The sequence below is a fragment of the Pseudorca crassidens genome, chromosome 1 (genome assembly GCF_039906515.1).
Source record: "Pseudorca crassidens isolate mPseCra1 chromosome 1, mPseCra1.hap1, whole genome shotgun sequence".
NCBI classification, from domain to species: Eukaryota; Metazoa; Chordata; class Mammalia; order Artiodactyla; family Delphinidae; genus Pseudorca; species Pseudorca crassidens.
In genome coordinates, this window is record NC_090296.1 from 183,843,214 (window position 1) to 183,869,044 (window position 25,831).

The 25,831-nt window shown below is 36.6% G+C and overlaps 1 protein-coding gene across 1 annotated transcript in view; it reads left to right on the forward strand.

Moving 5' to 3' along the window:
• Window positions 1–25,831, forward strand: part of PLXDC2 (plexin domain containing 2) — a 410,586-nt gene that overhangs the window by 332,516 nt on the left and 52,239 nt on the right. Inside the window, exons 10-12 of the mRNA XM_067702751.1 lie at window positions 2,537–2,597; window positions 10,737–10,884; window positions 12,305–12,343. Of these exons, the coding sequence (XP_067558852.1) occupies window positions 2,537–2,597; window positions 10,737–10,884; window positions 12,305–12,343 (248 nt within the window). The remainder of the gene's footprint in view (window positions 1–2,536; window positions 2,598–10,736; window positions 10,885–12,304; window positions 12,344–25,831) is intronic.

Genomic DNA, 25,831 nt, shown 5'->3' on the forward strand with positions numbered 1-25,831 from the left:
GTTGTGTTAATTTTTTAAGGCGCCGTAAGGTACAAAAATATATGAATTTTTCAAACCAAACCTTATTTGTGTTTTGCCATTCTCAATCCTTCCCACCCTAGCAGTTAGTAAGCTGCAGTGTGAATAAATAAATGAATGGATTAGTTAATTGAATTACATATTTTCAGTAGAACCTAATTTCACACACTATAATTGAGAGATTATTTAATAACTCAAGCAAACTGCGGTGTTTCTGTACTTTTCTCTGGGATTAATGTAATAATTTAAGGGACTAATTACTTAAGATAAAATTGACTCATAAATTTAAGATTTGGTACTGTCTTGTTATAATATAAGCTAAAAGTTGCTATTTCCCACTGGCTTTGAATACATCTAGAATGGAGTAAGTAAAGACAAACTGCATTTTAGAAATTATCTGTTGCATTTAATAACTTGTCAGATGGCTCCCAAAATATATTCTTTGTAGAAAATCGATATATTCCCATCTTGCAGAAGAGAATGTCAGTATACTTTTCAATATTTAAGTAAACTTGAAGGGAAGAAAAAAAAAAGAGGCAACAGCCGTCTAATTCATCTGGAATTGGACTCTAAACGGCAGAATCTCTTTGGGTAACCAGAGATAGCCTTGACCAACTGGGGACTCTCAAACTCGGGATGCCAGATCACACACTGATGTTTATTCCACACTTAAGCTTGTTCAACACAGATGGTAGGTATGAAATAGCTGAGCTCTAACAGATCATGTCCGGGCAGAATGATAAATATGGTCTTTTTTGTTGACAGTCGAGCTGTTTTCACATTCCACTTGAATTAAATTGTGCTCATTCATGCCATGGTACCTGATCTCTGGCAGGGATTCTTACAAAAAATCATCGTGTAGATTCATTGCAAAACAAGTGAAAAAAAAAAGTTGTAAAGTAGCGCTCTAGGAAAAATAAGACCAAAGTTGAACAGCCTATAAGAAACTATGACCAAAAGCCTCCATTTATTTTGAAAAAAAGATAAATATCTATTTAGATTGATAGTTATTCATATATATTATATATAAGTATATATATTAATATATTAAAATTCAGGGGCAGTGCAAATCCTTAATTTTCATAAACTGGTAAAAATATTTAAAGTTTCTAATATGAAAAAGAAATCATATGTCAGATATACTAGGTATGATCAAATATAACACTGGCCCTGACTTTAAAATGTTCACAATCAAGTTTGGTAAATAAGACATAAAGCCATGAAATTTTATATAAACGAGAAAAGTTAAATAGTAAAGTGAGAGATGATGACAGCAATGATGAAGCTTTATCCGAATGGGCTCTGGGTAGTAATTTCTGGGTCTTGAAAAGTGAATGAACTGTAGCTGGATAGGTAGGGGGCGCAGAAAATGATTTGAGTCAAGAAAGAGAGTGGGAGTGAGCAAAATCTCATCAACCCAGTGCTTGCTGAATTTGACCTTTTAGACGTGACCTAATCGTAGCGCTGGTAGCGACCCACAGGAACACACTCAACTTCACTGATTCACTACAAGGACTCACAGGACTCAGCAAAGCTGTTATGCTCAAGGTTGCCATTTATTACAGCAAAGGGATACAGAATAAAGTCAGCAAAGGGAAGGAACGTAGGGCAGAGTCCAGCCGTGACCAGGCACGGCTTCCGGTCATCCTCCCACAGTGGAGTTGGCCCATAATCCTCCCAGCAACTATTTGTGAAAACACACACCAAGTGTTGCCACTCAAGGAAGCTTATCCAGGCTCATCACCGTCCAGGATTTTTACTGAGGGCCATCATGTAGGTACGAAATTCTGCATGACTAACTTTATCTCTCATCTCCAGTGCCCCCAGGGGTCAAACGGATGCAACGTGGCCCAGGGCTCCAGGCGAATAAAAACAGACATTCACCATAAATCATATTGTTAGTATGATCTAACATAGCCCAAGACCCAAGATATACAAAGGCACTTTTATCAGGCAGGATATTCCAGGGGATTAGAAGTGATCTCCCAGGAGCTGGGCAAGGGCCAGTTCTTTCTTTGGAATGCGTGGGTTTGAACACCCCAAACCCGCTGAGTTACTAAGCTTTTACTGCACAATAGGGAAAGAGTCTGTGTGACTGCAGGTCTTAAATTTTTAAATTTAACTAAGAAAAAGATCTGAAAAATACCTGCAAAAGATTTTATCCACACGTTGTGATAATGAAAAATACATATGTATGAGGAAAAGAAAAGCCAACTTCATAGAATAGCTACTGTCTCACCTTTGCGTGGGCATCCAGGTGTTCTGCCCGGTGCAGTGAGCCTCAGTGGCGTGATTTATTGCCACGTGCAACCATAAGAGTACGATTACCTAAGGAGTAGTCCGTTATGCAGACCTCCATAAATGCTTCTCCACTGCTCCAGCTAACAGTTCTATAGAAGAAAGTTTATGTTGTGCAGATTTTAGAATTAACTACTTACCGATCTTTTTCTTTTAATTTCTACCCCCACTCTGCACCCCATACTTTCTTTTCTGATCTGCAACGTGGCCTTCTCTGAAGATGTTCCAGTGGATTTGATCGCCATCGGCAGGACTGGGTGGACAGCGGATGCCCTGAAGAGGTACACATGTGCTTTATTATGACAGGATTGTTGGGACCAAGCTGTCATGTATTGTTGCTGCAACTTAATGAAAATGGTATCTAATTTAATAAAAAGGGCCATCAGTTACTGAGCCCTTATATGTACCAGATGTTGGGTTTAACTCGACATGTATTATCTCAATTTATTCTTATACCCATCCTATGAGGTCAGGGCTGTTATTGCCTCCATAGGACCAAGAGGAGAAGAGGGAAGGGTGAGGGGAGATGTTGGGGAAGGGGGTGGAGAGAGAGTGTCTGGAATTAGGTGTGTGACTCAGCAATAGTAGAACCAGGACTTAAGTCTCTGTGAGCAAAGGGCAGTTCTCTTAAACATTGGCTGCTTTTTGAGATCTAGGAAGCCATTGTTCATCTTTTTCGCTCAAATAACAAAATCATTGGAATGGGGGGAAAGATTGATTGCAGCAAATTGGCATGATAGAAGAAGGTAGACATGGTCTAACATGGAAACAGTTAAGTCCCAGGCAAACATGATGGAGACAATGATGCAAAGAAGTGATTCAAGCAAGTAAATAAAATTGCAGAATGGATTTTAACCTATTTACAATTTTTTAGTGAATTGCATTTACACTGTCATTTCAGAGTCACATAAAAATATCCTATAAAATTCAGAAAGAAAAGTATTTGTTTCTTCTCCCTTTGTTAAGTTTTAGGGTTTGAATTTTGAATAAAAACCATTATAACTTTTCTCATCTAGTAAAGCAAACCATGTCAAAGAGCTATTTTCAGAACTCTTAGGCAATCCTAGTTACTAGAGCCTTTAGTTTTAATTTAGTTTTTATTTATGATGCCTCATAACTATCTTGAAAAATACGTCTTTCAGGATATTCTTGAACATTAAGTACAGTATTGCCGACGCAGCTTTAATCAACTTTTTGACAGTTGTTTGGGGGGAATTACAGTGATAAATACTCATTTATCTATTTCATGTCACTTATTTAACAACAGTAGTTCAAAAAGACAATATATTGATAGAGTCATAGTTGTGTTTTCAGGTTGATGTTTCTTTCTTGTAATCACAGTTACCTCAGTTAAAAATGTTGAAATTGAATACCTGTGTAAAGATCAAGAGGGTGATTCAGACATCATCATTTTCTTGCTTTACTGTGGGCCCACCATGAAACATAAGCTATAGAGAAGAATCCGTCATATTCTAAGGCCTCCTAAAGATATTTGTGGGGAATTTAATCATGTCCTATGGCCTGTGCTAAGCACTAAAATTACAAAGAATTTAAAAAAAAATTACCTTCTCTTCCTAAGGAGCTCAGAATCTAGTACATTCTATAATATTCAATGTTTCCTTTTTATTCTGTAAGTAAATCGTCAACATTACTTGCTTTATGGTGAGCAATTCTATCCTTCTGTTACAGGTAACTAAACAAGGTCACCAAGTCCAGTCCATTTTCTGTGCCTAAAACCAGTGTTAAATTTTCCTTCTGATCTTGTGAGATGAATTTATTCAATAAGCACAAATCCTAATATGAGCATTTATTATGTACTGCTCTAAGCACTGCTAATGTAAAAGTGTGAGAAATGTGTGTAGCAGGGGAGACAGACACTTAACAAAGGACAGCACTTAGAAAACCACTCAGGCAAAGAACTCTAAGTGCATGGTCTTGTTAAGTAGGACAAGGGAACATTTGCTTGAGGAGATGATATTTAACATGACTTCTGAAGGGTAACTGAAGGTAAGAAGAGTGGTGAGAGATGAGACTGGTGAGGTAAACAGGGCCCTAAATGTAACATTGAAGGAGTTTGGGCCTTATCTTAAAGGCAAGAGAAAGGTATCTGGAGGGTTTTAATTAAGGGGGTGACATGATCCAAATGACTTTTTGGAAGAATGGATACATTGTATATTACACTGTCTTAATTACTATAGCTTCCTAAGAAATATTGTTGTTTATAGAACAAACTTCTTTACTTTTTCATCTTCACAAGCGTTTTGAGAACTTTGGGGCTTTTGTTCTTCATATAAATTTTAGACTCAACTTACAAGATCTGTAATCAATCAATCAGTCAATCAATCTTGTCAATATTCTTACTGAATTTACATTGGATTTTGAATTATATCACATTTCTGAATTATGGAAATTTTATTTTTTACTTTATTTTTTAAATTTTATTATTTTTTTTAATAGATCTTTATTGGAGTATAATTGCTTCACAATACTGTGTTAGTTTCTGTTGTACAACAAAGTGAATCAGCCATATGCATACATATATCTCCATATCCCCTCCCTCTTGAGCCTCACCGAGCTGATCTCCCTGGGCTGTGCAGCTGCTTCCCACTAGCTATCTATTTTACATTTGGTAGTGTGTATATGTCCATGCCACTCTCTCACTTCGTCCCAGCTTCCCCCTCCCACCCCATGTCCTCAAGTCTATTCTCTATGTCTACGTCTTTATTCTTGCCCTGCCACTAGGTTCATCAGTACCATTTTTTTTTTTTAGATTCCATATATATGCGTTAACGGTATTTGTTTTTCTCTTTCTGACTTACTTCAGTCTGTATGAAAGACTCTAGGTCCATCCACCTCACTACAAATAACTCAATTTTGTTTCTTACGGCTGAGTAATATTCCATTGTATATATGTGCCACATCTTCTTTAATCCATTCATCTGTCAAAGGACACTTAGGTTGCTTCCATGTCCTAGCTATTGTAAATAGTGCTGCAATGAACATTGTGGTACATGACTCTTTTTGAATTATGGTTTTCTCAGGGTATATGCCCAGTAGTGGGATGGCTGGGTCATATGGTAGTTCTATTTTTAGTTTTTTAAGGAACCTCCATACTGTTGTCCATAGTGGTTGCATCAATTTACATTCCCACCAACAGTGCAGGAGGGTTCCCTTTTCACCATACCCTTACCAGCATTTATTGTTTCTAGATTTTTTGATAATGGCCATTCTGAGTTTTGATTTGCATTTCTCCAATAATTAGTGATGTTGAGCATCTTTTCACGTGCCTCTTGGCCATCTATATGTCTTCTTTGCTGAAATGTCTATTTAGGTCTTCCGCCCATTTTTTAATTGGATTGTTTGTTTTTTTGAGACTGAGCCCCATGAGTTGTTTGTATATTTTGGAGATTAATCCTTTGTCTGTTGTTTCATTTGCAAATATTTTCTCCCATTTTGAGGGTTGTGTTTTCATCTTGTTTATGATTTCCTTTGCTGTGCAAAAGCTTTGAAGTTTCATTAGGTCCCATTTGTTTATTTTTATTTTTATTTTCATTACTCTAGGAGGTGGGTCAAAAAAGATCTTGCTGTGGTTTATGTCAAAGAATGTTTTTCCTATGTTTTTCTCTAAGAGTTTTATAGTGTCTGGTCTTACATTTAGGTCTTTAATCCATTTGGAGTTTATTTTTGTGTAAGGTGTTAGGGAGTGTTCTAATTTCATTCTTTTACATGTAGCTGTCCAGTTTTCCCAAAACCACTTATTGAAGAGACTGTCTTTTCTCGTTTTAAATTTCATCTTTTTATTTTTGATTTCTTACCTAATTGAATTGTCAGAGGTCACGTTCTATATGATACTGATTCTTTAAAATTGGTTGAAACTTTTAATGGAATAGTGAATGAGTAATTTGTACAAATGATCTACATGTGCTCAATAAGGATGTGTGTCTTCTTATTACTTGGGTATGAAGTTTGATAAATGGGTTCTAGGTATTTCCACCATAAGCTTCTTTACTATAAACATCTTTGCCACAAGCATTTTTGCTGCATAAGTAATTGACCATAAGACAATTTTGCCGTAAAAGATAAAACAACGAAAAATAAAAGAGAGACGTTAGAAAGGACATAATTAAACATGAAAAATGAATAACAAAATTAAAAAGACTTCATTGCAAAATACAAAATATCTGAATACATTCAACGTGTGTGTAGACTCATGACAATACTGTGCAAATAACTAACTTTATTCTGTGGGTTGTACCTAAGCACTTGCCTTCCAAGTCTTTTGTTCATCATATTACATTCTTTTGTTGTTTATTGATTTGTCTCCTTGTTCAGCATCCCAATGTTATTTCCACTAAAATTTCTTCCTTCTTTAAGAAAGGTATTAATTTCCAAGTACTGGGATGCATGTTTATAACTGAGCTTTGTACTGTGTTGTGAAAGTCTCTGCACTGTTTGTTCTTAGCATTTTGTCACATGTCCATTGACAGATATTACAAAGTTCTGTGGGAAACATGGTTTCACTTCTGTGCCTTCAAGGCCCTCGGCCTCTTTCTCCTCCCATGTAGTGTGTTTCAAAAGAAGAAACCAACTCTTGGGGCAGATCATCACCATCTGTCATGATTTTTGTATTGTGTATATCAAACCAAACCATCAGCCAGGTATTTTATCTTTTATGGCAAAATTGCCAATTAGTTATGTGGCAAAAATATTTTCAGCAAAAATGCATGTGACAAAGATATTTACAGCAAAGAAGATTATGGTGAAAATTCCGGACATGTGATAAATATACTATTCAGTCAGACTGTCTTCATTCTCTTTATTTTTACCTTCTGAGCTCTTTGGAGAATAGGACCTTCTCATCATTTCCTTGTATCTTTTAACCTCTCCTTTATATCATCTATTTTCTTATTTCTCTATGCTGTATCCTGGGGGATTCCTTCAGATCTATTTGCCAGTTTATTAATTCTCTCTTCCTTTCGTTTAATCTGCTGTTGAACCTGTCCATTAAGGTAGTAATTCCACAAATATATTTTTCATTTCTAAAATTTAAATCTTTATTAAATCTGCGGGCCTCTCACTGCTGTGGCCCCTCCCGTTGTGGAGCACAGGCTCCAGATGCGCAGGCTCAGCGGCCATGGCTCACGGGCCCAGCCGCTCCACGGCACGTGGGATCCTCCCGGACCGGGGCACGAACCCGTGTCCCCTGCATCGGCAGGCGGACTCTCAACCACTGCGCCACCAGGGAAGCCCCGCCAAGTCATTTTTATAGTCTGTGATACTACTTCATTTTTAAATTTTATTTTTCATTTCTTTAAATATTTCATATATAATTTTTATATATTCCATATTTGATGCCCCTACTATGTAAAAGGTTTTGCTAGTCTAATTATGTTGTTCTTTGTTTTTGCTGGCTCTTTGTCAGACTACTCTTTCTCTTTCTGTGTTTCTCGGTCCTTTAATTAGAAGTGCATTTGTTTGATCTTATTCCATGGGAATCCCTAGCATGTAAATAGGTGATGCTTTCACCAAAGAAGTTTTGATGATGGGAACCTGAGGGCTTGAGGGGACACCATGTGTTCCTGCCTTAATATGGGGAGGAGAGGTTTGGGTTTGTCTCCCTCATCTACTGCTGGTAGAAGGCTTGATCTCCTTAGGGCGTAATTAATTTTTGACATTTTTACCCTCAGCACAAACTGTGTGTTTTTACTTTGCCTAATGTATGTTGCTCCTACTTTCTTTATAACACACAGCTTTTGCTTTATTCTGTTTTGTGGGAGAGGCAAAAGAAAGGCCCCCTCAGAGATTTTCTTTACTTCCCGAAAATCCTAGTAATGCTTTAAAATTCGTGTTTTATCCAGAATCCACTTGTATTGTGACAGGAGGACCATTTAAGGTCTGTAGTCTGCCTTTACTGCCATAAGCAAAACAAGTTCGGGATTTTAGCTTAAACATTACAGTGATTAATAATAATGTTTTTGAGAATAGAACCACAGGAGGAGAATAATGTGTGACAAGTTCCATCTTAGACTTACTGAGCCTGAGATGTCTGTGATATCCACATGCATGTAAGCCAATAGATAAATATTTGGGCCTAAAATTCAAGAGAAGAATGTAGACTGAAGATAGAGATTTATGCATAATTAACATAAAGATGTTAATTGAAATCATAGGTATGGAGGAGATTGCTAGTGACGGTGCATATAGAGAAAAGACAGGCCAGGAAAGATGCCTAAGAACCACCAACACTTAAGGGACAGAAAGAAATGGAGATGGAGTTGTTAGACAGGTATCAGAAAACTGATGAGCGTGTGTCACAGAATCCAAGATTAGAAAGTGGGCAGACTGTGCCTAATGCTAATGAGATAGCAAGAGTGTACATGGAAGATTTAGTAGATAAGGAGATATTTAAAAACATTGGTATGAGAGTTTCAATTAAGTTGGATTGGGTAAAAACAAGTTTGTGGGAGTCTGAGAAGCCCCAGGCTGATCAGTCTTTCTGGAATTCTGACTGAATGGAAGGAAAAGCAGGATGATGTTTGGGTGCATGTGGAGAAGAATGAAGACAGAGTTTTTAAAATAAGATTGGACATGCTTGAGTATGTTTAAGTGCTGCCGATAACAAGGCAGGAGGGAATTAGAGATGAAATATTGAAGAGCAAGGAGGGGGTCAGATGAGCAGGTTCACAATACCTGAGAAGGCGGGCTGAGCTGGGCCAGAGTAGAGATTGAGAGAACAGCTGTATACCATAGACCCCATCCATCCTAACAGGAGGAAGGACAGGTCAGTTCAGGTTCAAGTAAGGATGGTGATTTGTAAATAAATTTAAAGAATTCTTGCTGATGACTCTTATCAAAGAAATAAAAAATGAGCCCAAGGATAAAATTGGTAGAAGCATTATGGAATGGCAATTCTAAGTAGAGTGGAGAGGGTTTGAAATTGATACTGAGGATAATTTGAGAGGAGATTAGCGAAGCAGGGCAGTATTGCCAGGCAGCACAGAAGGCCCCCCGCTGGGCATGCAGGAAGTAAGTTTGTGGAGCTCCCAGTGGGAGGCTATAGGATTGTTCTCCAGCTCAGGCATGGAAAAGGCAGAGTTTTTACTATATTCAGTACTGCAGATTTTCTAAGAAGGTGTTGTGGAAAAAAGAAAAAGGCAACCTGCTTAAAGGTACTGAAAAGAGAGGTTGAAGTGATGGAAGAAAGGAGACTAATGGGAGAAAATCATTGTGCTTGGGCTTTCTGCATAATCACAGGATAAGAAGTACGTGAGTGAACCGCTACATGGATAGACTGAAAATAGGATAACTGAATTTATGATTTCAGAACTAAAGCATTCCCAACCACAGGGAAGGTCCAGGGTATGGGGATGATAACTAAAGTGGAGTCAAGCAAGAGATCATGAGATCACTGAGCTGAGAAGATGCAGGAACTAAAGTTGGGGAATTGAATGGGCCACTAGGATGTTGAAGGAGGGAATAAGCTGTATCATATTTACTTAGTGACAAGGAAGCCATCTTTGGAGCTCTTCCTGAGCCAGCAGTATGGTGAATTGTACTTCACTAATGACAAGAGAAGTTTAAGAAAGGTGTTTATTCAATAATAATTTTCCAATGTGGGTAAGTACCATCCATGTACAGAATAGTTATCTTCTACTCAAGGCCCACCAGAGGGATGGAGTCCTTTGAAGCACACAGAGGTAGGGAGAAACGCCAACTTCTAAACCATGAAAGTTTGCATGTTGGAGATTGTTACTGGTAAATGTCATATTATTTATTCTTGTGGGCTATAAATGAACAATACAATATGCACCTTTTCCTCATGTAGCTCTGCTAAGGAGAAGATAGACTAAGTGATTACCTGAGTGCTGTTCAATCCTTTGCTTGGGTGGTTTTGAATATTTCCTAAAGGAAAACAAAATTTTAATTTTAAATATCCATTCATCCTGTGGTGGATTATTTTTCAAACAATAAAGTAGAATGGAGCAGTTACCACATTTTTAAAATTCAGCATTACCAATTTCATGCGAATGGAACACATTCTCTCTTCACACACCTAAGCATGTTTTAAACCTTATCTTTATGCACGTGTTTTTCTTCTAGTGTGAACGTTTCCCATCATGTCTTTTATAAATATACTGATATAAAATTTAGGTTAAGATAAGCAGTAATATGAAAGGTTAACAGCAGAAATGGTGGAATCCAAATATCTAAAGATGGAAATGCTTTCTAACATCCAATTGTTTTCTCTTGTCTATTTTATATACGTTAGTAAAATCTATAACTATAGTCCTGTACAAAAATAATGCATTCCTCATCTTTATTTGAGAGGCTTTTGTGCTTTACAGCCCAACTTCTTTGATATAATTTTAAAACATATGTATGATCACTCAAATTGTCTTCCCCTTTGTTTCTCTTAACAGTCAAAAGAGAAGCTCTGTGACACCACAGAGCCAGTGGAACGTACTACTCAAACCACCACCATACGAGCCACGAGCACACAATTCAGGGTCCTGACGACCACCAGAAGAGCAGCGACACCCCGGCTGCCCACCAGCCTGCCCACAGAAGGTGCCCTGGAGATACTGTTGCTTTATTACTGGAGGAGGGAAAACTCACTGTGTTGACATGCACTGGAGAAGCTCTCCAGGGAGAGAGTTATTCTTTGGCAAACTGGATTTTGTAGGGATGTCTAAAAGGGAAAAGACAAAATTATTATGGAATAAAAATATGTGCTGGGTTCTTGTTAATGTATGGATGGCTTTTATTGAGATGTAGTCTTTCAGAGTGATCCTGGCTACTAGTCCTCCTCAGAAAAGAAATAAAGACTTCCTTTCATATTGCTAAACTTTGTAATAACGGCAATCAACATTTTAGTCACAGGATAGAAAGGCAAAATGCACATAAAATGTCCATTGATTTTGGATTCTGAACACTAGGTAATCCTACTTATATGCAATTCTATTAATATTTGCCTGGATACAGTCAATAAAATATGCTGGTCTATAACCTGTAGAGAGGCACTGTGTATGGCACAGAAATTGTACTTGAAAAACATTTCCTTTACCCGGAAAGGCAAAAATACTAAAGAACATGAATGCATGAGCACAACTCATTGGGGAAGAAGGTATATTAGCCTAAATTTGTTAACCATCGATTCTGAAAGGTACCACTAGGGAGAAATATGAGACCGCTTGGCCAAGAGTAAGCTTTAAGGGGGAAAACATGGTCTTGTTTGTTTATTTTCATAAACCTTGCTTTCATTTAAATAAGATATTAAATTAAACTTGAATCTTTTCATTGAAATTTAATTGGATATTAAAAGTTAACTGGAATAAAGTGATAAAGTGAGGTGGAGGATAGCTAGCTGCTAAATATATTTTATTGCTTTTAAAAGCAATGTTATATTTTAATCCATCTTACTGTGGGTTGTTATATAGCCTGAGAAAAGTATTTTTGTAATTTGAATCCTATCCTTTAGAATGAAATATACCACTGAAATATAAAAAAGCACATTCTACATTTTGTTCACATAGGACAAGATCTTTTCGTATATGATTTTGGTCATATTTGTTAGCAATAAGTAAGCATTTAACTTTTGAAGTTGAATTTGTAAATACAGACAAATATTTACTATTCCAATTAACTTGGAATTTTCTTGATTTTGATTTTTAAAATAAAGACTGTAGAGTCTAATTACAATGTCATTTTAGAAAATTAAAATGAATGTATTTTAAGTTAAAATTACAACAGTGTACTTTTCTCACAGCTCTTAAGAGTCATATAATAATTTACTGAAGTCTCCATCTTGCAATTTCAGTAAGAAAGTTTAGTATTACATCATGTAACCCGTGACCTGCCATAGAAATTTACTCCATAAAGTAGCAAAAGCTATTCCTGTTAGAGTTAAGGCATTAGTAGACAATTACTGGTCTTAAGATTTGTGCGCCTTAAAATTTTTTCTGTTATAACTTTGACTTTTCTCTTCCAGATGATACCAAGATAGCTCTACATCTAAAAGATAATGGAGGTAGGAACTGATTTTTTTCTTTTATAAAAGTTTTTAGATACTAATCTATTTCATCTATTTAAATATGGAAGGGACTTGTGGACTTCTAAATATAGAGTAAGGTTATATTTCTTTCCCTGTTGGTATGTAACATAGGAAGAATTCAGCGGTTGGCTTGAAAAGTCAAATTGTTTCAATAGTGGAATGAAATTCTAATCTTTGTATTTGCCTGTAAAACTACAAGACACCAATGACCAATTATAAAGTGAAGATTTATCCACACATCTTGCTGTGCCTTGTCGCTGTCGTCCTAGGTTTATCAGTTGCACATGTGACTATCAAGGCTTTGAAAGACATTGACTAAAAATTTTAAAATAGTTCTTTTCCTATTCAATTATGTTACTTCATATTTATATGTGCGGCTCTATCATAGAATGCTGGATTTCATAAAAGAGATGTGTTATTAGTAATCGTTTATTCAGCTCAGGAAGGGGGTTTCCTCTTCTTAGCAGCATCTCTTAGGTAAACGTGGATACACTGTGACACTGACCTAGACACAATTTCACTTTTGCAGCCCCAGATGAAATCCTAAGTCAGAATCCAATGTATACGTTGTTAGGGATGTTTTTCTCTATAACTGTAGAGAATAGTTCCTAAATTACTCAGTCTAGGTCAAGTAACAATTACTTCTGTGTTTTCTTAGGTTACTATATATGTATATCTATATCTTTAGATCAGTCCACTTAAAAGGGAAGCTGCTTAGCCTCTTCATATATATCATTATTACATCGTTTGTCCTTGTCTTGCTTCTGTAGCAAAGTGTTTTATTTCATTAATTTCTTATTCATTATTGTATTAATGCAGTAAGTGGATAGCTTAACAGATGACCATTTGCCACATATACACGCTAGAAATAAAATCTTGGTGCTTGAAGGAACTTTAGCAATCCCCTAGTTCAAAATTTCTCAGAGCAGGATGTTAGTGAACCTAAGTCCTCATGTTGGGGTTACCTCATTTTGAGAGAGGGTATATAGTATGAGATGAATGAAATGGAGGAGGGGTACCCAGAGGCTTCTGTTGTATTTGTTACATTTAATTCTTAACATGGGTAGTGGTTACATGTGTGTTTGTTATATTATTCTCCTGCTGTCTTTTCTTTTTTTTTCTTTAATATGACTAAAATATTCCATAATGCTAACAGAAAGAACAAAGGATTCATGTGATCAAATAGGTATGAGATACTCTGGGTGAAAGAAAATGAAAGAGATTTATTTTCTGGAAAACTGTTTAAAACTTTTACTGTTCGTTCGTGAATTCATTCATTTATTCCTGCCTAGTGCCTGCTAATTGCAAGGGATTGTTACATGCTTGCTGCTATGGTAGTGAAAAAGGTTTAGACAAATTCCCTGCTTTCAGAGAGCATAGCTTCTAAAGAAATTTCAAGATGGTAATAAAGATTTAGTACCTGGCATTTCTCTGCTATTTGGTCATAAAAACTTTTTACAAATAGCATCTCAATGACTTAATGTTTTGTGGAATACATTTTGCAAAATAGTTTTCTAGAATATTACCAACTATCTCAAGGAAAATCCCTAGTTTTGTTTAATGCAGCAAGGAATCATAAAACTTTGAAGATTTTCTTAACCCAATGCATTAAAACTATCTTATGATGCTGAGACATCAAGTTAAGTAAATTCCAAGATTGAAATGGAGGACGTTTCCTCTTTTCTGTCACACTAGAAAAGTTGACTGTTGGATTTTCAGGTGATATTTAGATCATTAATATGCATCAGGTACCCATCAGAATTCCAAACTATCACAATAAGACTTAAACATGTCTATACATTGGAACTCTTTTCACAGCTAGGTTTGTTTATAAAGCACTTTTCCTAAAAGTGCAGTTAGAGCAGACCAACCTGACCAGTGTTAAGACAAATGTTCCTGTCGAAGAGTACTTAAGGGATATCATACATTACTTTTTACAGCAACTTTATTAAGATAACCTGCTGTCATTGCTTTTTATTTTATGGAATATGGAGATGTAGGAAGGATTGCCAATTTAAATCCAACTTCGTTCTTTAATTAAAACGAATTCTGTTGAAAACAGAATTCAGCATCGTTCTCCTCCTCCCCCCTCCAGCTTAACATTTTTGCAAGATTGAGGTAATAATGAAAAAGGATGCCTAATTTAAATGTTTTCTCACATTTATTGAGAATTCTTTTCAATGCAAGCTAAGACATTTTTATAAATTGCTATGTATTATTGCAAAGAAATTCAGCACATTTTCTTTCTCGATTTAACTGGCTGTTCTTAAAACCATTTTTTTTTTTCTTAAAACGATTTTAATTTAGAGGTCTGTATTTTCTAGAAAAGAGGGTGACATTTTTCAAAGCAGTCATTGTGTAGCTAGACTCTGCCTTTACGTACATCATCTTCTTTAGATATTGGATTACCTTGGCTCTGAGTCTTCCTGGGATATTTCTTTGAGTTAAAGTAGTTGATTTTCTTAGTGGAATCCATAGCTGACATGATTATATGTTCACTTTCCAGGAGATTTTCCTTCATCTTTGATATGAAAACATAAAATACTTCTGTGCAGCTGGACACCAAAGAAACACGACAGGGATTCTCATTCGCAGGACGCAAACTGAGTTCTAGTCTGCTAAATCACTCTTGATAAATCTCAGTTGTGCATTGTGTTTCCTGCTACATTTAGATTAGGTCTAGGTAGAGCCTCTGCAAATTTCAAGCTAGTCATTTGATTGGAGAGGTTTTATTAGCCTTCAGAGTTGAGTGAAAATTCTAGGCTCTGTAAATAGTTTGGCGAAAAGAAACTGAAAAAATCTAAAAAAAGAGAATGATTCCTAAGGAGTGCAGGTCCCCTTAGTAAGATATAGCATTGATTTACCATGGTAAATGGCTGAATACAAAAACTCAGCAGAACTAATATAAAGATAGCATTTTATCTCCAACTGATATATTCCTACTCGCATGTTTATAATATTAAGTTTCGAGTAATGCAGATGTCTAATTAAGTATCATTTCTGCTCCCTTATTTATGTGAAGGACTGGAGAGGAGGAGGAGGAAGTAGGAGGAAGAAATGAAGGAGGAGAAGGAGGGGGGGAGGAGGGGGGAAGAAAAGAGAAAAGAAGATGAAAGACACTCTTTCCTATGTTCCAAGCACAGTTCCAAATGCTGTACGTATATTAACTCATTTAATTCACACAATACCCCTGTAATTGGTCCTATTTGTATTTCTATTTTATAGCTGAGGAAACGAAGGTACAGAAAAGTAAGTTTACCTGGCTGGTACGTGGCAGAGCTGGGATGTGAATTTATTTAGTCTGGATGTGGATCCCAGGTCCTTGGCGGCCTCACAGCATGGCTGCTCCCTTGCAGTTGAGGCCTCTTAGAAGCTTCACAGGGGAGATGCCGCTGTAAGGAGTTTTACTCACACCTACTATAACTGATTATACTTAGAAGTATTTGGAAATGAAATTTCCTCTTCCCGTGTAATTATGCATTAGTTTCCATTTTAACCTTTCTTTGAAAAACAGTGCATTCATTCTCCTGTGTCATTGAGTCGTGTCTGAAGCACTGGCATGTGTTCTGCAAACTACAGGGCTACTCTGTGTTTATGATCAAAAACTAAATTCTTTCAACCTTCTATGTTTCTTGAGAAATTCAGGTTTAATTCTCCATTAAGGGGTTCCTAGAAAGTATTCTTTAAATATATGTATTTCTGTGGATAATTGTTATAAGCACTTAAAACTACACCTTCCTTGGGTTTTCAAATTCTGGCAAAAGCTTTTTTAAGAGTCGCATTTTTAAGGAATTACCTAGCTATATATTTTAGCAGTACAGCTATTGAATGCCTTCTTTGGCATTTAATTAGTTGCTTCCAAATGACACTCACCAACTAAATAGAAATGTAAATGTCCTCAAGATGCAAACTGGATAAAATTATATTTAGGGCTGGCTGAAAAAGGTTTGCAAGTTGAATCAATGGCAAAGTCTTTTAATTGAGAAATGAAATCTTCAACCAGATTCAGCTCAATTTAGCAAATCGAGTTGTACCATTCTGCTGCACTGCAGATGTTAAAATTATTTCAAGCTCTAAAATCCTGTGATTGATTTTATTATTTAAAATTTGTTGACTGAGATGTATCAGAGTACCAAAAACTGCATTCTCTCTTGGTTCCTCTGAAGGTTCTTTCCTTTGATAAAATTAAGTTTCTTTTAAAAATATATTTGAATGTAAGTTCTTAATTGCTAATGATATTTAAAGTATTGACACTCCAGACAGAATTGTTGTGTCATGCAGGTGGCACTGTGTTTGTCATTTCTTCTTATTGCTAGGAAGTCTACTAAACTTGGATTCTGAAAGGCTGCGTGCTTGAGTTGGAAGTTGGGGTTTTCATCGAAGGGATGCTGAAATAACTACGTTAAGCATTTTGCAGAACATGATTAAGTTAATGCTGGGGTACAAATCTGCAAAGGGATTGATTTCAAAGAGCTAATACAGAAATACTTTGAATGAACTACAGAATGGCCTAAATTCTGATTCTGTTGTATTTAGATTTCTATTTCTGAACATATAAGACTTTTCATCCAAAGATAAAATGTTAGAACATTATTCTGACTTATTCACTAGACTACCTCTAAGGTTGTATTTTTTTACCTAGTCTGTAGCAAGTGATCAAGTGTCTAGTGTTTCATTTATCATTCAGTCAAATTATTTTTTGACTTTAATACATAAATCATTAAAGTAACATATCTTTCACCCGTTTCCCTACCTTCCCTTGCTATTTTTTTTCATCTACTTCTTTCGCATAGATCACAGTCTTGTAAGCAAAGGGAAACTGTTATTACCTTTTGACAGACTATTGAATATCTATCACTTTCTGTTTCTAAAACTGTAAAGTATCTTGGCATTTGGTTTTATCTTTTGCTCTGGCTACTTTTCATGATAGCACTAACTCTGTAATAAAGTGTATATGTGCCATAATAATGAAAATTTCTTATATTTCAGAATATTATTTTGAATGTTCCCTAGGATTAAGAATTTCTCTCCTAAAATCTTGTCCGGAGTAGTGGTTTTCAACTTTACATGTACATGGGAATCATCCAGTTATCCTCATCTAATTTTATTATTCTGGCTCATAAAACCCCAGTGCTGACTGTTCTCCATACCACTTAAATCTCAGCCTAGGGAGCTCAGCCAGGCATCAATACTTTTTAAACCCTCAGGTGATTCCCACGTAAAGTTCAGTTGAGAACGAGTGGTCTGATGCAATTCTTCATAAGTATTAAAAAGCATCGGAATCACTGGAGGAAGAGAGAGTCTTGTTAAAATGAATTTTCTGCTTTAGTAGTTCCAGGGTGGAGCCCAAATCTTTGCAGTGCCTTTCTAACAAATTCTCAGATAATGCAGAAACCACCAGTTCACAGACCACACTGAGTATCAAGAATTGTGTGAATTCTTGATTTCCTTCTGCCAGAATCCCCCAAATAAGAATGACATTTCTTACACTGAATCCGCCCGTTGTTCCTTACCTTTACCTCATGACTCCTCTAAAGCAACACTTTAACTGGTGGCAACAAGAAATTACCCCTGTCTACACATCGAGAATGTATCTCGCTCAGCAGAGGCAAGGGACCCAGCAGCATTACGTTTGTTATAGCTCATTTTTAGTATAGTATGTGAAAATTAGTCCATTTTAGCAGTTACCAATTTATTTATTTTAGTAAAAGTTACATTTTCTTTATTTTGTTGAACCATATGAAATTGCTTAATTTTTTTTGGCATTTTTGAGCCACAAAACTTTTAATTTCATTGTTCAACCCAATTGTTTTAAAAAAATTGTTATCCAGGATAGGAAAAGCGAAAGAAAAATCACATCAGAATATACATTTTCTCCTTTATTAGGATTTGTAGAGTTTATGCTGCTGATAGAACAAAATGATGTAGCAGAAGCTCTCAAGAAATACACACACATGGCTTCCAAGAAGCAGCTCTAAATACACTTTCCATTTGCCATCAGCAGAATGTTTTACTACATCCTCTCATTGATCAATTCCTACCTTTCTTTCTGTGCTTATCTCCTGTATAATTTTCTGTCGGCTCTCTTCTTGTCAGAAACCTGGGCTTGGGGATCTCCTGTTGGAGGAAAAAGATTTCCATATACCATTAGATTTGGAACCTGAGATTTATGAGGGGCCCCAGGAGCAGTTTTTGTGTGACCCAATATTTCTTGTGACCCTTCCTAGGGTAGTCAACATATATAAAGTTATTATTATAGGTTTTTTTAGTATGAAATGCCTAGTGATCATGATTAATTGCCTTATGCTACTAAAATAATGTGTGTGTCACTAGAAAATTAGATTAACTTTCGTGTTGATTTGGCTTGACTTGATCTGATTTATTCAAGAAACATTTCTTAAACTACTACGCGATATGCCCATTAGTAGGAGATGGAGATACACAGATAAACAAGGGCTGTGCATACTCTGAGGAAGCAGGTAGTCTAGTGGGACAAGATAGAGTAGTAAATCAATAATTAAGTATAGTGTGGAAAGTGCAAAGATAGATTAAGGAAAAACCATGAGGGCAGAGAAAAGGCACCTAAATAAAGCTGGGATTATGGGAAAGCTTCCCAGAAGAGATGATGCTTGATCCGAGTTTTGAACTGTGGTTAAGATGTGTATAGAAAAGGGACAGAAGAATGACATTTCAGCAGAGGGATCAGCAAAGACAGAGGCTCAGTAGCATGAAACATCAAAATCTGTTTAGCTAACTCTAGAGTTGCCACAGTTTATTTGGTTAGGGTAAAGATATACACAAGTAGTGATGGATGGTGAGGTTGAAAGGGGCTTCAGGGCTCATAGCCTTTAATGTTTAATGTTAGACAAGGGAGTTTAAACTTTATCCTGAAGATGCTGGGAGCCATTGACATCATTTAGACAAAGGAGTGTCATGAAAAATTTTCCATGTTTAGCAGGTCATTCTTGAGGGATCGTGGGGAACAGATGGGAAAGGAGTGAGACTGAGACCAAGAAAACTAGTTAAGAAACAATACTAGTAATTCATAGAAGAAACAGTGAGAGGCTAAACTAAAGTAGTGGTTAATAATGGGAATAAAGGAGAGAGAATGGACAGGAGAAATATATTTAATGAGTAGAAGCTACGTAACTAATATCTGATTGGATGTGTGATTTATGTGCTAGGAAGGTGACTGAAATGGCTCCCAGAACTTGGGTTTAATTATATGGTGGATGATGGTGCTGTTAAGAGGGAAAACAGGAAGAGGAACAGGTTTTTAGGAGAGGCAAGGATTTAATTTGAGCATATTGACTTTGCAGTATCTGTGGGACATCCAAATGAAGATGTCCAGTAGGCATTTTTCTATGCAAATCTGAAACTCACTTGAGAAATATAAGCAAACGATATAAGTTTGGGCATCATCAGCATATAAATGATAGTTGAAGTTATCAGAGTGAATGAGATTACAAAAGAATAATATATAAGTGAAGAGAGAAGAGGACTAAGGAGGGAACACAGCATTTGAGATTTTGTGAAGGAAACTGAAAACAGAGTAAAAGAGACAGCAGGAAAATCAGAAGAGTTTGGTATCACAGAAAACAAAGAAGAAGAAAATTTCAGGGAGGGAGTAGAGAACAATGTCAATGCCGCAGACAAAACAAGTTAAAAAAAAAAAAAACAGAAAAGTGACCATTAGATTAGGTAGCTTGTTGATATTTGTTGACCTTGACCTGGCAGTTCTACAGTCCACAGCTGCACAATCCCCAGACAGAATCTGAGAAGTCGATGGGAAATAAGGAAATTGAAGTCAAACAGGACACGCTGCTACTTAAAAGAAGCTTGGTGAGAAGGGAAGTAGAGATTTCTGTTGTTTTATTTTAGGAGCATATTTCCATGTTAGAGGTGTTGAGGAGAAAAAAGACATGAAAATAAGGAGTTGAGAGATGACTGAGAAAGAACTGATATATGTGCAGGTTGGGGCAGGTCAGTCCACATTAATGAAATGAGCCAAGTGAGAGGGAGAAGTTGAGAGAGTTCATCTGAGCTTGCTAGTTTCTCAGTATAATAGGAGACAAAGCAATGGGGCAAGAGTGAGTGGGAGAGGTCAGAGTACAGTGTCCAGGAGTTGAAAGGACTCATAAAACATTTCTGAGGGGAATGGAAGAGGGAGCCTCCTATTAATGTATAAAGGGCATGCCAGTATGTATTTGGAGCCTGCTGACCTCGGTGACCATCCTTGGCGTTTTATGACATCAACACTAAGTGTTTTCATGTGAGCTTAAATCAATGCTTATGGCTCATTTAGTAAGCTGAACAAGTTTAAGCAAGCAAAAAAAAAATTTTTTTTGTGAGAGAAAAGATATGCTATTTTTTAAAAGGCATAAAGCTTTAAAGACAGTATTTTAATCCATTAGATGGTAAATTTAGTTTAGTATTTTCAACAGCTAGGTTTCAGTGGCTTACTGTTCCATTAAGACTAATTGTTGCTTTCATTTTATTATGCAGTGTTCAAATAATACCATGCAAGATTTAAAATGTATCTTGGGTAACAAGGACAGGCGCTAATTATTTAACACTAATTCATAACAGTACTATAAGCTACTGTGACCAAATGTTATTATTTCAGTTACAGTAATGAATTAACAACTTACTGGATAAAATTTCAACCATAAGTGATTTTAACACGTGTTAACATTATGCTCAGCAACTACTAAAGAAAAAATTTTTAAGTGTAATTTAAATGGAATTCTAAGAAACATTTGTTTAACCTAAAGAAGGCAAGAGAGGAGGAAAAAATTGACGACGTAATGGATGAATTCAAAGGAAACAAATAGCAAAATGGCAGACCAAACTCAGCCATACCAATAATTATATTAAATATAAAGAGAATAAACACTCCAATTAAAAACATCGATTATCAGACTGACTTTTTAAAAACAAGATCCAACTATATTCTGTTTATAAGAGATGTAAAATGATTTTAAGGTAAAAGATTTTGAGGTAAAACAATAGAACAATATATATCCTGCAAACGTAACCATAGGAAAAGTTGAGTGGCTACTAAATATCAGACTAAGTAGACTTAAAGACAAGGAGTAGCAACAGAGGTAAAGAGGAACATATCAAATGATAAAAAGCTCATACATCAGGAAGAAGTTATAATTTTTTTTGATGTAGACCATTTTTTTTTAATTTTATTTATTTTTTTATACAGCAGGTTCTTATTAGTCATCAATTTTATACACATCTGTGTATACATGTCAATCCCAGTCGCCCAATCCATCACACCACCATCCCAACCCACCATGGTTTTCCCCCCTTGGTGTCCATACATTTGTTCTCTACATCTATGTCTCAACTTCTGCCCTGCAAACCGGTTCATCTGTACCATTTTTCTAGGTTCCACATACATGCGTTAGTATACGATATTTGTTTTTCTCTTTCTGACTTACTTCACTCTGTATGACAGTCTCTAGATCCATCCACGTCTCAATAAATGACCAAATTTTGTTCCTTTTTATGGCCGAGTAATATTCCATTGTATATATGTGCCACATCTTCTTTATCCATTCATCTGTTGATGGGCATTTAGGTTGCTTCCATGACCTGGCTATTGTAGATAGTGCTACAATGAACATTGGGGTGCATGTCTCTTTTTGAATTATGGTTTTCTCTGGGTATATGCCCAGTAGTGGGATTGCTGGATCATATGGTAATTCTATTTTTAGTTTTTTAAGGAACCTCCGTACTGTTCTCCATAGTGGCTGTATCAATTTACATTCCCACCAACAGTGCAAGAGGGTTCCCTTTTCTCCACACCCTCTCCAGCATTTGTTGTTTGTAGATTTTCTGATGATGCCCATTCTAACTGGTGTGAGGTGATACCTCATTGTGGTCTTGATTTGCATTTCTCTAATAATTAGTGGCGCTGAGCAGATTTTCATGTGCTTCTTGGCCATCTGTATGTCTTCTTTGGAGAAATGTCTATTTAGGTCTTCTGCCCATTTTTGGATTGGGTTGTTTGCTTCTTTAATATTGTGCTGCATGAGCTGTTTATATATTTTGGAGATGAAATGAATCTACGGTAAGAAGCACAGTGGTTGCGGGAAAAGGGAATTTTCTGAAGGCATGGAGATGATGATTACTTTGGTATATAAAAATTATCAAAATTTATCGATTTGTACACTTAAGATCTGTGCATTTCAAGGGTGCAAATTTTATCTTAGTGGAAAAAAAAAGAAAGAAAAAAGAGAAATTTTGATGCCCTTCTCATAAACTAGATAGTTTTTTTTAATTCTTGTGAAGAAATTTTTCCAAGCTTCTTAAAATTCTTAATGAAAGAGAGTAAAAAGTCTTATCCTTAGCAAACGAGCTTCTCTAATTAGTAGCATAAAATTTAATGCTCTGATTACTTGATTCATGCTTTGCTTTAAGTTATTCTTAGAATCTTCCCATGTAATTGCTAATAATGATAAAATTATCTAGCAATTATTGGGCTGTTACTATACACCAGGCACTCTTCTAAGGGCTTTGCATGTTTCTCTCATTAATCCTTAGAGTACCCTATGAAGAAAGTAGTACTGTAATCCCATTTTACGCATGAAATATCTTACGCATGAAATATCAGAAGCACGGGATTTAAGTAATCTGTCTGGGATCACATGTCTGTAAGGGATATAGCTGGGCTCTACCACCAAACACTCTGCTGTCAGAGCACATGCTGCTCCCCATTGCCATCCTGTCCTACAACCTGGGAGGGCTGCTCCAGATGTGGCACTGAACCCGGAGGAAGAGTCCTCTTCACCCTGTACCTGTCAAAGCAGAAAGACAGATGCGTGTCCAAACCACGTAGCTAGTGTGGAGCCTTAGTACCTGCACTCCTCTTAATCATGGCTCTACTACCAGATCAGCATTGGTAGTAGACGTTCTTGAAATTATTCATAACAATGGGATCCTTTCTCTCACTGAAGCTTAAGTGCATGTTGAATGAAAGCAAGGACATTATGTAGCCATTTGCCTGCCGTTCTCCCTCTGTTAAAGCGGTCCAAGATCTCAGCAAACACAAGCAGCGCCAATTGCCAGTTCATAGTGAGAATGAGCCTTACGGGTCCTCTGATCCCATCCCCCAACACTTTGAGACCCAAACCCTTGCAACTATAAGAGTCAAAGGAGTGCTGCCTACCCACGGTGTGGGACCATTTTACAAAACTGATTTGATGGAAAAGATTAGGCTGAGACGAGCGCTCACCTGCTGGCGTAACCATATTCTGTCCCACATTCAAAGTGTGGAACTTTGGATGCCAGGAAACTTGATATTCCAGCACCTAAGGGGCAGACAGTTGTGGCAAACACCATTTTACAGCATCCTTCCTCCCAGGCCGGCTAGCTGACTCTGTCCCCATTAGAGGCATTATCTGAGCCATGTTGTGACAGTACTGCTGCTAAGCGATAAACTATACATACCCTGCAATACTGGTCCTCAAAGTTTCAGTTTCTTCTTTCTACTCTTGCTATACATGCACATTTTATTAGTTCTGGTAACCCAAGTTTTTTTCCCAGTTTCCGATTCTGTCTTTTTGAGATACACAGCACATTCATCTAGTCCTGCCTGGGAGATTCCATACATCAAACTACAACAAATAACAAAAGGATTGTGTGGTTGTTAAGAGCATCAAGGACTAAGTTTCAATCCTGAGGTCCCCCACAAGGGCCAAATTGTTGTCTCCAGCAACTAAATTAATCCATGCTTTCTTAGGAAGCACAAAGGTTCTCGTTAATTTTAAGTATAAACTCAGGTGTGAAAGACCTTGAGATTGGTTTAATATTCAGCAGTTTTCAGAAGAAGTTGCCTATAGATAATCACAGAAAGGTTGATTTTATTTAGACAGCCTACTGAATCACAGCAGCTTGGCTTTTGTTTTTCAGATAGTGGCTGCAGGTTCTTTGTAGCATGGCCATGTCCCAGCTGCCGCTGGGCTCTGGGAAGAGACAGTTAAACTCATAAGGACCTTGGTGGCCTGTTTTCCTACAGAGGGGTGTACAGTGCAGGTGCATGGAGATTGAACTTGATCTTTCCACTGGAAAAACTATTCACTGAGACATCCTTGCTTTCATCCAGCATGCACTTAAGCTTCAGTGAGAGAACGGATTCCCATTTCCATGAATAATGTCAAGAAGGCCTCATATTGACTTGGTAGCACAACCGTGATCAAAAGGAGTGGCAATAGTAAGGGTTCATATTAGCTAAGTGGTTTGGACACACATCTGGCTTTCCACACTGATGGGAGCAAGGTGAAAAGGTTCTTTCTCTATGTCCAGAAAAAGTGATGGATTTGATAGGGAAGCAGACATTCATTGTGATATTCATATGTTTGTATAGAAGTGACCTCTTTTAATGTAACTGACTTCATTCTAATGGACAGGATTAAATGGCCTGAAGAGTCACTCTATTCTGTACCCCCAGATCTTGAAAGTACGTTGTCAACCTCATTTTTTGGTATTCCATAGTAACTGTGAATATATTTTTAATATATGTGTTTAATATATGTTTAATGTTTATGGGTAATTTAAGTACGAAGATTTCTGTGGATTATTTTGTAGAAGTAGAGATACATTTTATCATTAAAAAATAATTTTTAAATGAAGAAACAAGACAACTTGATATAGAAAGCTGATGTTAGGGAAACGTTACAAGTTAGATCGTATAAAGATCTTGGTTGCTGAAAATATTAGAGACATAGGTTGATTATTACAAAAAAGCACATAAATAAGAAATGAAAAACTATCATGGATTATTACAAGGATTTATTTTTGGTATTACAGTAGCTATAAATATGGTAGATCTCCTCTTTTAGACGCTCACACAGACTCATGCACAAAAGCACCAATCACAGAACAAGGCTGGAAGCAGGCTGGGTGGCGACTCCTGTCACAAATCCCTCATTTTGATGGAATCAAGCATTTCTTTTAATATGATTTCACGGAAATTTTATTTAGCTTTATTTTTCTAAGATAAAAGGTAACAGATTCTTGTTTAAAAAGGATTGTCATAACCTAAGCTCTTTTAAGCCAGAATGTTTTATATGTTTCCCTGAATGAAATGTCACAGCTGCCCTGTAGTAGCACAGGCTGCAGAAGAGAAGCTGGGTCAGCTGCCAGATATTGTTCTCACGGCACATAACGCACTTAGCTGCGTTTTGTGCACCCATTTTAATATCTTTTCCCAGTACTTACCCAAATTCCTCCTATGGAGATGTCATAAAGTGAATTATGAATGTATTGACACAGTGATTCGTATTGTGGATTAGGTATGGGTTGCATGATAGTTTCAAGGACCTCTAATACCCAAGTAATATTGACAGATTGGTAAGCATCCAAAAAATAGGAACACCAGGGTTATAAAATGAAAGAACTAAGAGAATTATGAAAAATAAGAAAATACATAAAACACCAGGGGAAACTCTG